Source organism: Calliopsis andreniformis, chromosome 4, assembly GCF_051401765.1.
Source record: "Calliopsis andreniformis isolate RMS-2024a chromosome 4, iyCalAndr_principal, whole genome shotgun sequence".
Lineage (NCBI taxonomy): Eukaryota > Metazoa > Arthropoda > Insecta > Hymenoptera > Andrenidae > Calliopsis > Calliopsis andreniformis.
In genome coordinates this window covers 14,052,093-14,068,444 of record NC_135065.1, presented here as the reverse complement: position 1 = coordinate 14,068,444, position 16,352 = coordinate 14,052,093, and the positions used below count along the sequence as shown (strand labels likewise).

General features: G+C 45.7%; 4 protein-coding genes across 10 annotated transcripts; 2 read left to right on the top strand and 2 right to left on the bottom strand.

Moving 5' to 3' along the window:
• Window positions 1-107: 107 nt before the first annotated feature.
• LOC143178374 (uncharacterized) lies at window positions 108-2,963 on the bottom strand. Of its 2 annotated transcripts, XM_076376985.1 has the most exons (9): window positions 2,574-2,963; window positions 2,334-2,394; window positions 2,101-2,247; window positions 1,789-2,019; window positions 1,395-1,700; window positions 1,207-1,311; window positions 962-1,116; window positions 488-884; window positions 108-418 (listed from the first exon to the last, which is right to left on the bottom strand). In XM_076376985.1, exons 1-9 carry the CDS (start codon window positions 2,667-2,669, stop codon window positions 213-215), a joined length of 1,704 nt encoding a protein of 567 aa, XP_076233100.1. In that variant the 5' UTR covers window positions 2,670-2,963; the 3' UTR covers window positions 108-212. The 2 variants fall into 2 exon arrangements, with proteins under 2 accessions (XP_076233100.1, XP_076233101.1); XM_076376986.1 differs by lacking the exon at window positions 2,101-2,247 and having other exon boundaries at window positions 1,789-1,967; window positions 2,272-2,394; window positions 2,574-2,614.
• Window positions 2,964-3,033: 70 nt separating this feature from the next.
• On the bottom strand, window positions 3,034-13,787 carry Hgo (homogentisate 1,2-dioxygenase). Of its 6 annotated transcripts, none has more exons than XM_076376988.1 (9): window positions 13,497-13,787; window positions 5,351-5,593; window positions 5,147-5,282; window positions 4,901-5,037; window positions 4,653-4,839; window positions 4,414-4,593; window positions 4,112-4,335; window positions 3,921-4,047; window positions 3,034-3,401 (listed from the first exon to the last, which is right to left on the bottom strand). In XM_076376988.1, the coding sequence occupies exons 2-9, from the start codon at window positions 5,366-5,368 to the stop codon at window positions 3,070-3,072; spliced, it is 1,341 nt and encodes a 446-aa protein (XP_076233103.1). In that variant the 5' UTR covers window positions 5,369-5,593; window positions 13,497-13,787; the 3' UTR covers window positions 3,034-3,069. The 6 variants fall into 6 exon arrangements, with proteins under 6 accessions (XP_076233103.1, XP_076233106.1, XP_076233107.1 ...); XM_076376991.1 differs by having other exon boundaries at window positions 5,351-5,590; XM_076376992.1 differs by having other exon boundaries at window positions 5,351-5,480.
• F (espin protein forked) lies at window positions 7,180-11,976 on the top strand. The gene is made up of 13 exons (XM_076376984.1): window positions 7,180-7,191; window positions 8,048-8,173; window positions 8,460-8,712; window positions 8,784-8,982; window positions 9,309-9,484; window positions 9,563-9,632; window positions 9,736-9,911; window positions 10,204-10,447; window positions 10,525-10,709; window positions 10,821-10,976; window positions 11,049-11,224; window positions 11,311-11,501; window positions 11,565-11,976. Exons 1-13 carry the CDS (start codon window positions 7,180-7,182, stop codon window positions 11,788-11,790), a joined length of 2,190 nt encoding a protein of 729 aa, XP_076233099.1. The 3' UTR covers window positions 11,791-11,976.
• On the top strand, window positions 12,841-16,242 carry LOC143178375 (putative inorganic phosphate cotransporter). The gene is made up of 8 exons (XM_076376987.1): window positions 12,841-13,007; window positions 13,913-14,193; window positions 14,264-14,509; window positions 14,602-14,686; window positions 14,798-15,015; window positions 15,088-15,237; window positions 15,325-15,457; window positions 15,552-16,242. Exons 1-8 carry the CDS (start codon window positions 12,983-12,985, stop codon window positions 15,998-16,000), a joined length of 1,587 nt encoding a protein of 528 aa, XP_076233102.1. The 5' UTR covers window positions 12,841-12,982; the 3' UTR covers window positions 16,001-16,242.
• The last annotated feature ends 110 nt before the right edge of the window (window positions 16,243-16,352 follow it).

The following is a 16,352-nucleotide window of genomic DNA, read 5'->3' as shown; positions in this document are numbered from 1 at the left end:
GCCACACACCACACTTAAACTATATGCATATACGATGAATGTACAATAAATTGAAGGGAAAAATAGATGGAAATGGCTAAATCCAAGAACAAGAACGAGTTATACAATGACAAGACATGACGTTTATTAAATTAAGTTAATACAGGTATAAAATATCTTAAGATATATTTGTTATCGGACATCAACGAAGCAAGGTACTTAAAAATATAAAATCACAAGTTCAATTGATCGATACAAAACGCGTCAGTATCGTTATTTCTTACGTTTTTATATGTAAACGTTTCACCACCTTCTCCAGGTTCCCCCAGTAAATTTAATTCATCGATATTTGTTGTAAAAGACTGAGGTGTGACGCTACCTTTTGGCATAGAATTTCGGTTATTTACCGCTTGTAAATTTTCCGACGTTAATAGGTTTTCTGGAACATGAGCGCGTACGATTAGATGTAAACTTGCTAAAATACGTCGAACGTATGCAAATAACTAACCGGTTTCTCGTGTTTCTTTTACCATATTCCCATCTTCTTCGAGTATCTCTAATTTCGCTAATTTCACACTGTCTAAAAAGTCTTTGTCACACACAGAAATGCATCCAATTTGTTCTATCTTATGAATAGCTTTTACTAGCTTAGGTAGCTCTTTTGGTAAAGAGAATTTCTTAAAGTGCCTTAGTTCCTCCGGTAAATCATCTGGCTTGCAGTAAGGCAACTGCACTACATAATATCTCTTTTCTTTCTCGAATCGATTTTCTCTAATCAATTTAAAGAGAAAATCGTCGTTGCCTTGATAGATAATCGACACCACAGGTTTCTTAGGCGGTGGAGAAGTTACAATAAGAACAACGTCTGCTCTTCGAAAAGCAGCGTTACACCAATATTCAGGATCCTACATTGATGCAAAATCCATCAGATTAAACAGAAAGAATCGTTATCAACCGATAAGTGATCTTCATTTTTACTAACTTTCCCTGTATTGTCCGTTATGTCTATCGTATCTATGACTGTAACGTTAGAATTTCTCAAGTATTTGGCTAACTCGACCATCGCGTTGATATGCGTTAGACGGGTCGGTGAATATGCCAACAAACAATTAGGCTTTTCTCTCCTTTGTAGCGCTTCTACAAAGAGATATATACACGATAAGAATTCATATTATTTACGAAAAGAACGTGTCCTCCAAAATATATAATACTATTACAATTAGTTACCCTTCTTATATAATTTATACAAGTGATAAAGGACGTATAATAATACTGGTGGTATCCACACAGTACTAACGATCATAATGAGAAGACGATGATGAGATGTTCCATCTGTAAGGCACAAAACGCAACATGCAATACAACTCGGAGGAGGTGTCGCGTGTATAATATGTACGTAAAGTTTAATTGCTTACTAAGAATAAGAAGTGGTGTACTGCTGTTTGCACACCCATACAGTCCACAAATTGGATGTACGGCGGAAACTTTGAAAAAAAAGCTACCAGTATATCCCGTAAGATTATACCAGTTCTCCTCTTTACTTGCGGTCGAGAAAACCTTTGAATCCACGACAGACCCTATATCTTTATTTATCAACCATATTCTGTATTCCGTCACGTTATAAGATTCTGGCAAAAATTGAATATACAAGAAGAAAAGAGGCTCGTAGGATGTGTCTATGTACACAAACGGTGTGTACTTTCTCACATCTATGTCTTTGCCTATTAAAAAACAAATTTTCACAGACTAAATGGAAGCAATCATTGAACAATCGATTCCCAGTTTATAAGCCCTGACCTAAACACTTACCAATAAATTCATGTTTAGGTACATTGAACACATATTGTTTGGTATAGTTGTATGCATCCCCTGTTACAAGATAATCTAACTGATAAGCCATAGATTCGTACAATTCATCAGAGAATGGACAAGAAATAAATAAATCCTTAGGAAGAGGATGCGTTTCATTCGCATAAAGTTGTACTTGTCTACAAGTTGAACAATTCTTCTTGAATAATTTGCTATAGCGTATAATTAAACCTATTTTCCCACAAAAAAAAATTTGATTTCTCATTTGTCTGTCATTATGTATACAAGAATGAAGTTATTCCAAATTCTTACTGTGAAAATTGGCATTTGTAAGACTAAAATTAAATGCAGTCACTGTGTCATCTGATAACTCGAACAAATAAGCTTGTAATAGAAATTTGGTGATATGATTTTTAGGTGGTTCTCGGCTCATACCCTCAAATATAAGATTAGCACAATCTATGGAAACAAAGAAACTGTTACCTGTTTGGAAGCTTGCACTTTACACCTATAAGTTTTCTTAGTTCTATACCAAAATTTTGTACCTTCATCCGTCTGAAGCTTTGTGAGTTGGCACTGAAAGCCAGACGTAGGATCGAAATTTTTCTGAAAAAATAAACAAATTTTTGCTATTCATTATCAGTGTCTAGCGATATCGATGACTGCTTCCATACATACGTATTTTGCGAATCGAATGTAACAAGTGACTCATTGTCAGTATATAATGTTCATTAATTTGAATAGAAGCGATATAAAAGATAAGATTAAAAAGAAATGAAACTTACCACGATTTGACAATGTTTCGAATAGCATTGCGTGCCTACAACGCTTCTGTAGAAACAATAACAAAGAAGCAATACCAAATTGATGGTATTTTTCATTGTAGGTTATGGATAGGACTCAATCGCGATAATCGAACACCGAGTTTAACGAGATTAACATATTATGTAGTTATTGTATATTGGAAAAAGCACTAAGGAATTATTAGCAATTGAACACTACGCGTCTACATTTTTCGACAGAGATACATTTATACAGGTGCGATAAATCTAAACACTCGTTGAAAGTTGTACGGAGGCGCACTCTGCCGTAGAAACGGACAATAAGTAAGCTATCAAAGAACGCGCGTTTTTTTTTTCGATTCGAGACTATCGTTTGAATCGTCGATATATTCTTTTTTCGAATTTTTCTTAGTTATCTGTATTTCTAAAAGGGAAAATAATGTAAAGAAAAATAATGAGAGTGTTGCGTGAAGAAATCGTAAAGCATTTTATTCAATTACTAAGGATCAGTCGATACAGGTTCGACATTCGAATGAAAATATTTGTTAAGACCTTCCCAACATTTACTGTAATCGTCGTCCAGGTTGTTGGAGAGTTTCGCAGCCCATTCGGTGATTGCCATGCTGTACGAAGTCTCAAACATGAAAGCCATCGTTCCATCCGCGATACGCTCCGGTTTGAGCTCGCAATTAGAAGCAGTTTGAAAAGAACGCGCGTCTGGTCCATGAGGCGTCATAATCGAATGCAACGATGCCCCGCCCGGATGAAAACCGTTTTCTTTAGCTTCGTACCTACCTTTTACGAGGCCCATGAATTCGCTCATACAATTCCCTAGAATCGAGGTAGTCATTGACGAACAAGCGGATACGTAAATAGACGCGTTTCTTTTCTAGTTTCTCTAGTCGATTCAAGCAGAACCCGTTCGATGTACGTAATTTGAAAGAAAGGTAAAAGCGAAAGGAAAACGGCTGGGAGAGGGTGAAAAATGATATATTTTGCGGGAAAATAAACGGGGGAAGGATCGTCTCGAGGGAAAAAGTAAATGAATCGTAGGAAATTCCGAGTTTTCTAGAAGCAGTCTAGCATAACGAAGCGTCTCGAAGACGGAGGAATCGATGTAGAAAAGCAAAAGAACGGATATCTACTTATATCTCCTTACTTCCATAGGTTTCAGTTGAAAAGCGAAAAAGGGAAAAGAAAAGACAGGAGGTGGAGCAACGGAGGACTCTGTTCTCTGGGTCAATTCTAGATCGTAGTCCCGACTCTCGAAATTTCTCTCCATCGACCATTCGTTCTCTCCTTACGTTTGCGCTCGAGTAGAAGCGTCATCGTCGTCGGCTTTCTACTTACGGTGATAATAAGGAGGCCGGAAAGTATGTTCCTGCACGGACCATCGAGGTGGGAATATCACGAAATCCGCCGTCGCTGTCCCAGGCTTCCTCGAGGGACATGTCAGGACGGTAAAGATGGAAGGGTCCTGCGAAAGAACAAATCCAATCACGTCTTGGATACGGTATCCGAGGAGGTCATTTTCTACTTACGCAATGATCGAAAGAAACCGAATTAACAACCATGAATTTATCGAGGTCGTACTTGAAGGGAACATAATTCCCGTGCCAGGCCACTACGTCGAACGGGCTGTGATCCTGATTAGCGAGGAACAGTTTACCATGATATTTACAGCTTATCTCGTACTCGATTTCGCGATCTTCGTAGCGTGCAACTGGCGTCTGAAAGTCCCGTGGATTTGCCAGACCGTTCGCTCCTGTCACGGAAATTGTCGCATGTGTCAACTCTCGCGCAATTGAACGAGGTCACGTATTCGGTTTGCCGATCGGATTACCTATCGGTCCCAGTTCGGGTAGCTGAAAGTGGTCGTCGAACACTTCGAGAATGTATCCTCGAGAAGGACCAAAAACCGTCACGCTGAACCGCATCCCCTGCTGAATTACGCATATTTCGTTCGGTTCGCAACGAATCTTTCCAAACTCCGTGGTAATGAGTAACGCGCCCAACTGAGGCACTAGACAACGTTTCAATTTGATGATAGGGTCGACAAAAAGTTTCTTATACGATGCTTACCGATCAGAAAATCTCCGTCGGCGTTAGAAAAAGCCTTGTCCTTCATCGATGCGTTGCAAAGGTACACGTGAATCGCGACACCCTGTCGTGCGCGAAAATCACCGGCACCGCAAATCGTATGCAATCCACGTACGAAGTCTATTTCTGCAGCCTGTCTAGTGGGCACCTCGAATGGCTTCCACCTTAACTGAAACGTGATCGAGAAGAGGATCGTTGACGCGTCCAGCAGCCGATTCTTGCCGACGTACCTGATTCGGTGAGGGATGTACCGCGTCCCAATCGTAGGATAAACCGGGAACAGGGTCAGAAATCGGTGAGAAAGGTCTGTGCGTGACAGACGGTCTGATTCGGTAAAGCCAGGAGCGTTTGTTCAGACCGCGGGGAGCTGTTAAACGGGACGAGACGAAGCGAGACGTTATCACTTTATTTCAAATTTATTTCTCTTAATTTTCGATCGATTTCAACTCTCTATATACACGTAAGGACCTACTCACCGGTAAACGCTGTACCAGAAAGTTGTTCTGCATATAAACCGTAACGACACTTTTGAGGATTATTTTGAGCTTGTGGCAGAGCACCAGGGCAGCGCTCATCTTCGCTCGAAAATTCGCAGCCGAAGCCCGTTAGATACTAAAATGAGAAAAAATACGAAGCGTACCTAAATGAATCAGCCACCCTAACAGCGGCATTTTTCCTACCTTCAACTCGTCCTTCATCGTTCGACTTTCCTCTATCGCGAAACACTCGATCTTCCTCGTCGCTTCGCCTCTTTATACCCGAGCGATACCCGTCGACCTCAGACGACACGTAATAGCATCGAAATCGCAACTATACGTCAAAGAAAAACATGTTTACGTTGTTTTCAATTATATCAACCAATCGCGTCGTTATGCGTAGGAAGGCGTGGCTCGTGAAAAAAAATTCGGTCGGCAACCGTCCTGCTGAAAAACCAGAAATTCCACGTGCATTATGAAAATTTATCGCTGTGCTCAGTATTCTGTTCCTAGAATACATTCTATCTATGTAGTTGTACTGTATCTCTGTACTCGCATGCATATGCACGTACGAGTCACAATTGTCGCGATTCTTTTTCCGATTCACGTGCACGTTGCTCGTAATCGAAACAAATATATTCGAGTTTGCGACGCAGCAACTGATAAAACCAAGGCTCGATTCACAGCTACATATCTTTTATCAACTTCGGCTAAAAGCACGTCCTGACCCTTAGTCATTTTTCTCTACGATTATTACAGGAAGCATAGCAGAGCCTACGATTAGGTATTCGTAGTTGTTTATCGTCGAGAAGAGAAATAATGATATGGTTGGTGGGGCAAAACGATTTGCACCTTTCGCTCGCGAAAACTGGTCGTTTGGAGAGAACGCGAACGCGAGCGAGCAAGAAGCATACGAAAAGAAATGTCATCGACCGCTTTGCATGTTTGACAAATTGCAGAGAATCGAACGAGATAGCGAGCACCTATAAAGAAATAGCTAGCAAAGACCTAAATTTGTACTTTGCCGAGCCCACCGAGACAGACGCGCGAAACCATATTCGAAAGGTGCGTAAGAGTCGTCTGTACCTACTTATTTCGCTCCGACTCGGTAAGACGCGAATAAGCAGAGAGAAGAGAAAATCGAGGTGGGAGCTGTTTACAGTTAAACGAGATTCCTTCTCCAACGATAGAGTAACCTTGCTTGTGCATCCTACTTCACGGAAGAAGTAACGGAAATCTGCCGCGTTGACTCGCGCCAGGGTGATGATCTCGGGCGCGCAAAAGATGATGTCGGAACGCTTCGCGACATCCTGGATCCTCTCGTTGCACGATAAAAACGGTTATCTCGATGTTTCTTCAGCTTCCGTAGAACGAAAAGCCTCGGTTTCGAGGTTGCTCGTTTCCAGTTGAAGCTCCACACACGGATGTTCGTGCATGTAATCGAGTCCATCGCGTTTAGCGACAGGAGCTGCGAAAAGGCTCGGTTATACAGAACAGAGAGTATGGGAGAGTGAAGAAGAGAAGAGATGAGCGACGGTGAACGACGGTGAACGACGGTGAACGGCATGGAACGGCACGATTCGAAGATCGGTGGTAACTAGGTAGCTGACGAAGCAGGTACCCCTACCGCGGCCAGTTGGTCGGCTCTCGCTTAGAACAGGTGGGCCCAACGCGAGAGAGTCCCGGTCCGCCGCTTACGGTGCACGGATCGAGTTCGTTGTCCAATCGTTGTCCAATCGTTGTCCAACCGGCCGCTCGACTTTCTCACTTTCGGCTACGGAAAAATTCATTTCGACTACCGAAATGGTTCCATAAAAGACAGCCGATAATCGGGTCGTTCGACCGCTCCGATTACTAGTTTCGTTCCCAATCTCCTCTGCGATTCGAGCACAGTTCCTTACCGACACCGAGAGATTGAAACGTTTCGCAACAGCGGTCGGAGCATACTCGAAGAATCGGTGCCGCGGAGCGCAGCTCGATCGGATGTCTCGTACTCTTCGACATCGCATCGGTCAACCTCGTCCTGCTCTTGCATGGGTGTACACGTAAGTGAACCACAGCCATCGAATACGTTGCACAACGGACAAACGATTGCCGATTTACACCTAACCAATCATCTCGTCTCCAATCATCGCGTTCTCATCGATGAAATTCCGAGCGAAGATCGGTGGAACGTTTCCGTTCTACATCCTTCTATTCGAACGTGCCGTGGGAAATGCGCGATATCATGCTCGAGGAACGAGACAGCGCGCGTGCATTCACCTACCATATGGATCGATTCTGACCACTCAACAAATCGATCGTACTTGACCGTTTCGTTCGGCAAATCGAGAAGAAAAGACTGGGTCGCAACACAATAGCTCTTCTTCTCCTTTTGTCTCCTTTCTCCTAGACCTAGACTGACAAATGAAACGGGAGATCAGTTTGATAGTCCGCGAGATTAGAATTTGAGCGATCATATACACAGTATATCCTCGCGAAAGCACAAAGAATTGCTGTCAACTTGAAGACAGTTTTGCCACGGTCGAACGACTACAACCGCGCATACATAATGGTAGACCTAAGCCTCGTACAATACGGATTAGATTCGCCGTTTTATCGTAGCATTTATCTCAGCGATGGGGGCATTAAGATTACGATCCTTCTTCCGCGTAGAAAGTTGCCGCGCCGGTTTGATGTCATACCGACGAAATTGTGTAGTCGTTTGAACGAAAACTGATACGAAGAATATATAGAGTAGAAAGAAAATTGGCGACATCGTTCGTACGTACTGATTCTCGTCCTGCTTTTAAAGAGTGAACTAGTATAAAACGTGATACGAAACGAATGAGATTGTTCGAGAAAGCGAAAACCGTGTAAAAGTTAGAAAACCGTGTAAAGGACAAACGCGATGTTTGATAGGAAACGAGCGAAGCGTATCGCATCAATGTCCCCGAGAAAATGGCCAGGGATCGTTCTGGATCCGACTATTCGGAGAACATGAGTGACGCCACAAGCTGCAGCTGCACCACAAATTCCGTCGACAAGGCTAGTAACGATATGTATACCTACGTAAATGCGAATCGGCACTCGCACGTTCGTCGAAAGAGAGATTACTGTTGAGAATTCGATCGCGAGCGAGTCTCGTGTCCCCGAAATCGCGAGCGATCGAAGGCAAGGAGGAACGAGAACCGATTTACCAGTCTTCACTGGTAAATTTGATTTGACTGGCTCGAGGGAGCGAACGCGCGTGCAGCTCACTCTTCCGGAAGAGCGTGCGAGAGGTATGCGAGACACAGCGTTCGATAATGGTTGGTGGAACTGCTGCTTTCAGTGTTCGTTGCGTGGCTGTGGTATGTTTCAAGAGCCGTTTTTCCTGCATCCGCCGGGCTCTCGGCCTCGCGATGGAATCTACATAAATCCCATGACCGCGTACATCGGCGAGCCAGCAAAGTCAAAGGACACGGAATCCTTCTACCTGCACAGTCCCCACGATTTGGTCTACACCAGGATCACGCGACTGTTCGCCGACACGGAGAAGCACCGGCACTTTGAGAGGAAAGACGAGACTTTGACTGGTAACGCGCACATTTCATTTCCACTCGATTGCTAACGAAAGAGGATCGATTCGCAAGCATCGTTTTGTATCGTTGGGTTTCAGTGAAAGTGGACGTGCACATCAACAATGGTGTTCTCGAGCGACCGTCCAGTGGGAACGGTTACTCGACTAAATCCGAGATAGTTGCCGAGCCATCGGAACACGCGTACGAGCAAATTTGCTTGCGACAGGAGCCGAACGCCGGAGAGGCCCCGACCATTGGCCAGAAGAGGTTGCCTGACAACGCATCTGACGGCAGGTACTGTTAAGAAAAGGAGCTTCCTAGCGAATAGAATTGGACCGGAACGATTCGAATTGGCCACCGTTAACAGGATACGGATCCTTGCTAAACTTTTCCGTCCGTCTGTCTGTCTGTCTATCAGGCTACCTGCCCGATGACTCTTCGTTTCGACAGCACTCGATCCAGTTATATTAACAGCATTGACCTCGATTCAAACACCAGGCGAAATCACCGAGCTATACACTTGAATGCATACAACGATAACGTTGGCCAATATCGGCCGCGTTGCGCAACCTGCATAATCGAAACCGTGCGATAAACGATTAAGGATAATCTGATTTCAGTTGTTCTCGTAAAACCGATCGGAGGTACAGCAGATCGAGCAGCGCGAGCGAATCGTCGAACGTGAGCAGCGAAATTCCTTGCTTTTCGTCAACTACATCTACTCCTTCGCTTTCGCGGAATAGCAGCAACGAACGAGTCGGCAAGACCGCGAACATCAACGTCGAACTTTCACAGGGTATGCGATTCAGCCGAGATATCTGATTCGGTTCGTTCGATAGAGAAAAATTAACGATATCGTGCGATCCATTTTCAGAGAAAAAAGACTCAACCGGTTCGCAAGTAGAAAGCGAAAAGGAAATTAAAGCGACGAGCGCGGCAGCTAGGTAAGTAGAACGAACGATAATCGGCTTGCAGGAAATATCGAAAAGAAACGTGAACATTCGTGATTCGATTGATTTGTAGCAACGAAACTGTCATCTTTTCCAGTTTCGCGAAACCGCCGCCACCACCTCCTCCGCCCCCGCCGCCGGACAAGGAGGACAACGCACTGCTAGCGGTTAACAAACAGAACGCGGAAGCGATCGCGCGGGACGAAAAGAAGGATGTTTCGACGGATACGAATCGCGAGAGGAAGAACGAAAACGGTCCAGCTGGCTCTACGGGTAAGCGACACGCGGCCCAAGAGGAAATTTCATTCGGAAAATCGAATGATACTAGTTGCTTGTAGACAAGGGAAGAGCAAGTGGCTCAAAGTTAATCGGTTCGGACGATCGGCCGATTTAACGTACACGGTGGCGAGCCGTAATAATTCTTAAACAGTCTAGTCGGTGGATCGCGAAGACGGGCATAGTTTACTAGACCATAGCGCTCATCGAGCATATAATACACTTACCTAGATTTCACTTGCCCAACGTACAGCGATTCGTTCTCCCTACTCTTTCTGTTTCGGAACAGCGACCAACAAGTCCGACGTATCCTGTGGCGAACATCGACAGCCGGAAGTACCTCCTGCCAGTTCACCGGCGGACACCGAGGAAATTAAGGCGAATCAAACGTCCCATCTGGTCAACAGGCACATGGTGCTGCCGTTTATACCACCTATGTTCGCTAACGCGGACTCCAACACTTTGCTCAAGCCGTCCGAGTACCTGAAAAGCATCTGCAAAGCTTCCACCAAGAACAGTCTCTCGAAAGCAAGGTCGGTCAGGCTGTTCTCCTTTTACGATACATCTCCCGCGCCCGTCCAATTGTCCTTCACCATGCGTTCGTTCGTAGATCGGTGGATAACTTGGACATACAGAGCCGTATCTCGGATCGGAGGGAAATCCTTTCGGGACAGGAGGAGGTGGAGCTTCAGGAAAGGGAAGAGGAGGAAAAGGAGCCGTCTAATGGACCTCCACCTCCGCCTCTGTCTCCGCTGCAAAAGGCTTGGCGAAACGGCGATGCTGGCACTAGTAACTGTGGCGGTGGCGATGGCGACGCCGCTGGTGGTGGTGGTGGCGGTGGTGGCGGCGGCGGCGGCGGCGGCGGCGGCGGCGGCGGCGGCGGCGGCGGCGGCGGTGGCGGTACAGCCAACGAATCTGAACAATTTTGCAAAAACCCGCAACCACTGGCGACCATCAGCATTCAAGATCTAACGAGCATTCAGTTGCGGAGAACTACGGCGAAAATGAACGCGACCAAAACGTTCTCCGCTCCTCCGCCACGCAGCGTGTCTATGACGAATGGTAAGCGCAAGAGGAACGCGCGCTTTTACAGTGTGTCATTGAAACGATAATTCGCTTTCTTTCTCCATTCAGTTTCAGAGTCGTTCTTCGTCCAAAAGACAGACTTGATCGCGGAATTGAAAAGAACCAAGGATATTCCCGGTATCAAGAAGCTGAAGGTAGAAATGGCGCAAGTCGAAAAGACGCAGGAACAAAATCTAATGTCGGAAATTAATAAAGCGTTCAGCGTTTCGAACTTTGTGGATCAGGTAGCTGAAAGACACATCGGACAAGCTATAGTATGTAGATGTATAATTTTCCTCTTTTACGCGTTAACGTCTCACTCTGATGAAAGATTCCAGAAAAAGATAGTTCCGGAAACGTGATACCGATATGGAAGCGACAAATGCTGGCTCGCAAAGCTGCCGAGCGAGCGAAGAAGGAGCTGGAAGAACAGATTGCTAAAGAAAACGAGGAGAGACGACAGAAGGCGATCCCTGCGTGGAAAAGGCAGCTCCTCGCTAAAAAGGATAACGAGGAGAAAAGGTTTGCGTCTGATCGTTCTAGCCAAGTACGATATACCTGTACGTAACCACTCGTTTCTTGCAGACTGAATCCGGGACACATCGTGCCAATGTCCAAGACAGATGTCGTAGTGTCGTCGAAAAGGGACGTTTCGCCGAATTCATCGCGCCCTTCCCAACCCGAGGAGAAACAGGAAACTGAAGAGAAACGAAACGACGCGAACGATATCGACAACGACGACGATATCCAGATCATCCCATGGCGAGCGCAACTCAGAAAAACCAACAGCAAGCTTAACATTCTGGACTGAGATCCAGAGGACGGAATCGGAGGTTGCGCTTTGCACCGAATCATCAACCTTTCAGCCACACGCTTTCATTCGTATCTCTGTTCGCGATCGAGAGAACTTTTTCGTCGAAATGTCTTGTCAACGAAAATGAAACGCATAACGTATGTACATAGAGAAGTTGAAGTAAAATTCGCATCGAAAACCTCAGGTATACCTCTTCTCTTGCCAAAATTCGTATCAACTACTTAGCAGTTGAGCTTTCCTTCCTTTAGAAGCTCGATTACCTGCGTCGAAGCGGTGGCAGTCGCGTTCTAACGGTGTGATTAAGGTACGAGGGTAGCCCTGGACTTGCCTCTAACGAATAGAATAACGGTTTCCAAAGGACACGAAGAAGATTTTGTCCCACCTTTCGGTCGACGCGGGACGCGGAAGAATGGCTAGCTTCTGATTGGCGAAAAAGGGAAAGAAAAGAAAAGCAAGCGTCGCGTCAGGTAGCTGGCTGCAGTCAGGCCGGAAGGGATCACTCGTTCGGTCGTTGAGCTGGTTCATTCGTTCGGTTGGCACGTTGGACGCGCGAGGTAATCGAGGCTGGAGGTGCCCCTTCATTCGAGAACAACCGTGTCGTGCGTCGTAATGATGATTTCGGTGACGTTGGCGAGGCGATAGTGACGATATCGTGAAACGTAACAGTGAGCTTCGTCCTAGAGAAGAGGACATCCGTTGACGCTAGGACAGCGGCAGCGACCACGGCCAACAACCACGTGCCCGTTGAAACAGGAATAGCAATACCAACACGTGTGTCGGTAAACGCGAGTACGAATAACTTGCTAGTCCGTCGGAGTAATCGAGGCTATCGTAACGGCAGCCACCGTTGGCACTACGTAGGGCCTCGACACAGTAGCAAGTAGCAGCTGCCACCGCTGCGCTGTGTCGTGCCGTGCAGTGCCGATATTCCTACGGAGCGATCTCGGATCGAGACTTTTTGCCAGCGAGCTCTTAGTGACGCCAATTCTCGTCCCAAAATCTTCCAAAAATCTTGCCAACTTTTCTCTCTCCATTCGTCGCCTTTCACCGCGTTTGCGATCGCTCAATCTCAGAATCGTCTCAACCTTTTCGACTTTTTGCAATCCAGCGATCGCGCTCTTTCAAATTTTCCGACAAACAGACTAGGCGTGCGTGATTTCTATTCGCGTACAAGATCACCGATACGAGGATGGCGTCCAACAAAAACATACTAGGTAAGCGATTCTGTCTTTCATGCCTCCGCCTATTTCACCAGGTCAAGTTCGCTTCGACGAAAACAGCCACGCGAGCGTGCACGCGATGCAACTAAGACTTTGCTCGGCTATGGATTAGCCGAGTAGTAGCGGTCAGAGGACATCGAACATTAAAAGTGCAAATTATTATCGGTCTGCGATGGCTCATAGTCCACGCGGTCTATGTCATGGTTATCTATGACACACGCGGTCTCGTAAGCAGAAATGCATAGAACGCATTTCGTCAGTTTCGAGACGGAGCGAGGCGGAGCGAGGCGGAGCGAGGCGGAGCGAGGGCGAGCGAGCCAGAGCGTCGCTTCTCGCTCGCGACAACCGTTGTTCCGCTCGAGAACGAAAGCGCAGCGATGCTCGCCAGCACGTATATTTATAGCAGCCGGAAACGTCCTCCCAAAGTTCTGGGTGAAGGTCGCTCTCGCAAACGTTGAGACATGTAGCTGCGCGATCGCGTACCTTCTCTTGCCCAGTCGAAAGATCTCGATCGGTGATGAGCCTGATCGCGAATACCCGCGTGCTCGATCCTTCCAATTCAATAGATCGTTGCTCTCCCGTCGGTTAACCGAGACCACAACCACAACCTCGCATAATCGCGAACGAGATGAATTTGTCACGATTTGTCACGATTTGCCACGATTTGTCACGCATTGAGGTCGAGAATGGCAGGACCCCCCGATTCGTTAACTCGTTAACGACCTCATGATGTTTCGCGCAGCGAGACGCGATTCGCGTGTCCAACGTCCTAAATACGCGTTCAGACTGACCGACTCTTCCATCCCACGCCTCTGCGAATTCCCTCGCGTTTCGTGCTTTTCGACTCCCCTCCTTTCGCCTGCTTCGATGCGAATCTCAGACATTTCGCGTGCTTTCAGATCGGATCACGTGCAGACAAGTACTGAATATTATGGTCATCCTAGGCTTCATGTTAAATTATATGTTGCGCGTCAACTTGACGATTGCCATCGTGTCGATGGTCATTCCTGGAAACGACAGCTCGCATTCTAGCGAATTCAACGCGTCTAGCGAATGCGTCGGCGTTGGCAGAAAAACCACGCTCGCTTTCAACGATACAGCGACCTCCATCATTCCTGAGAATACATTGAACGGAAAGGACAATGACACATCACTTCCATCCACGTATCCGTCCAAATTTGTACGTTGCACCTTACCCTACGCATTTCGTTCCGTTACGAACGAAAAATAATAATCCTGACCCGTAACAGGATGAAACGGGTGGAAGCAGATACGAATGGAACGAGTACGAAGTAAACCTCGTCCTGGGGAGCTTCTTCTGGGGCTACATTTGCACGGAATTACCTGGCGGACGACTGGCGGAAATCATAGGCGCCAAGAGGGTGTTCGGCTGCAGCATGCTAGTGTCCAGCGCTGTGACGCTTCTAACTCCGCTGGCCGCATCTTACGGATACATCGCAGTTGCTGCTTTAAGAGCGGTACTCGGATTCATGCTGGTAGGTTCTTCTCTCTTTACATTCAATCCTATCGTGAATCGACAGTCAACGCGCTAATCTAAGTATTTGCAATCGACAACGTTTCAACGCAGGGAGCCACATGGCCAGCTATCCAACCGATGACCGCCAGGTGGATTCCACCGACGGAACGTAGCAAATTTGTTTCCAACATGATGGGTACAGTATTATGTGTATTTATTTCGGCGAAATTCTATGATTACACACCATTTCCTTCCCACGATTCTACATGGGAAGTAAAAACATACGTGCTCGCTCCTTTGGTTCTAGCTTCTTCGCTAGGAGCAGCGATAACTATGCCAGTTTGTGGATTCTTGATCGCTTCTCTGGGGTGGGAGTCCGTGTTTTATGTAACTGGAGCAATTGGACTCGTGTGGAGCATCATCTGGTTTCTTTTAATATTCGACTCCCCAGCCCAACATCCAAGAATCTCGGCCGAAGAACGTCAGTTCATAGAGACTGCAATCGGTTCAACCTCTACGTCGAAGGTAACTATATACTTGCACTCTTACAAAGAAACCAGCTGCACGTAGCAGAGTAATGCTTGTCTCACTTTCTAGCATCTGCCCGTTCCATGGAAATCCATTCTTTTATCGGCACCAGTTTGGGCCATCATTTTGACTCACGGATGCAGCGTATTCGGCTACTTCACCGTGGTCAATCAGTTACCAACATACATGAAATATATTTTGGATTTCAATATTAAACAGGTTTGCAGAAACATTCTTATTCGACGCTATCCGCCTTTCTTATCGGCTTTTTCATTGCTTTCATTTGCTTACGCTGCTCACTCTTAGAATGGGATGCTGTCTTCGTTGCCTTATCTCGGTAAATACATTTTTGCCGTGGCAACATCTTCCATGGCCGACTACCTGCTGAGAAAGAAGAAACTATCGGTGACGGCTATCCGAAAAATATTCACCACCTTTGGTAAGCTGATTATCGACTTACTTGCCTATTCGAACGAAAATTTCAAAGACCACGCCTCAACTTCCCTCAACTTTCACTATTTTTCTCTTGATAGCTGTGATGAGCCCAGGTCTGCTGATGATCGTGCAAGCTTACCGCGGATGCGATCGCGTAGTATCTGTGGCGATCTTCACGATTGCCCTAACCATCAACGGTGGTGTGACTGCCGGTTATCTAGGAAACGGTTTAGACATCGCTCCCAACTTTTCTGGTACCATTTTCGGCATGGCGAACACGCTCAGTTCCCTCGGTGGATATTTGAGCAGCTACATGGTGGGCACGATTACCTACAGAAATCAAACTTACGATCAATGGAGTATCATCTTTTGGATTTTGGCATCGACCTATTGTTTCGGAGCTCTCGTTTTTGCGATACTTGGTACGGGAGAATTGCAGAAATGGAACAACCCTGAAGAGTCCGATCAAACAAAAAGGGTAAATATCGAATGTGGTCCTCTTGATCTCGAAGAATCTCAGCCCCTAAAGAATAAAACAACTCCTTAATGCCAAGTGAATAATCGAAATGTTCAACTACAGCCAAACACTCTAGGTAGCTATATTATAATAGTTAAACGCGTCCAAAGCACCAAACATTTCTACCAAATATTCTTTTTTAGATCTTTCACCTAAGTAATTATAATTCTATTTATATTACAACATGTTTCTCTTAAGATTCAAATTTCCACCAAACAAATTTCTTACTGTACCAACATTTATTACCGAAATAAAACACAACTGCAATATAAATAAACCTATTTTATAAATACAAACTTATCTTTATTAACAGTTCACAATCATTGCCACCGACAGAACCGATTGTACTGCTGCTACTTTTATACTACTCAACTGAAATTAT

Excerpts from the sequence above, each read along its gene's own strand:
- LOC143178375 (XM_076376987.1), top strand. The coding sequence starts at position 12,983 with ATGGCGTCCAACAAAAACATACTAG. Across the intron at positions 14,194-14,263 it reads CCACGTATCCGTCCAAATTT|GATGAAACGGGTGGAAGCAG; the intron begins GTACGTTGCACC and ends GACCCGTAACAG. Across the intron at positions 14,687-14,797 it reads ATTTGTTTCCAACATGATGG|CTTCTTCGCTAGGAGCAGCG; the intron begins GTACAGTATTAT and ends CTTTGGTTCTAG.
- Hgo (XM_076376993.1), bottom strand. The coding sequence starts at position 10,238 with ATGTTCGCCACAGGATACGTCGGACTTGTTGGTCGCTGTTCCGAAACA. Across the intron at positions 5,038-5,146 it reads TTCTGGTACAGCGTTTACCG|CTCCCCGCGGTCTGAACAAA; the intron begins GTGAGTAGGTCC and ends CCCGTTTAACAG. Across the intron at positions 4,840-4,900 it reads TACATCCCTCACCGAATCAG|TTAAGGTGGAAGCCATTCGA; the intron begins GTACGTCGGCAA and ends ATCACGTTTCAG.
- F (XM_076376984.1), top strand. Across the intron at positions 8,174-8,459 it reads CCACAAATTCCGTCGACAAG|TGTTCGTTGCGTGGCTGTGG; the intron begins GCTAGTAACGAT and ends TGCTGCTTTCAG. Across the intron at positions 10,977-11,048 it reads CAGCGTGTCTATGACGAATG|TTTCAGAGTCGTTCTTCGTC; the intron begins GTAAGCGCAAGA and ends TTCTCCATTCAG.
- LOC143178374 (XM_076376985.1), bottom strand. The coding sequence starts at position 2,669 with ATGAAAAATACCATCAATTTGGTATTGCTTCTTTGTTATTGTTTCTAC. Across the intron at positions 2,020-2,100 it reads TACAAATGCCAATTTTCACA|GTTTAATTATACGCTATAGC; the intron begins GTAAGAATTTGG and ends GTGGGAAAATAG. Across the intron at positions 885-961 it reads TAACGGACAATACAGGGAAA|GATCCTGAATATTGGTGTAA; the intron begins GTTAGTAAAAAT and ends GCATCAATGTAG.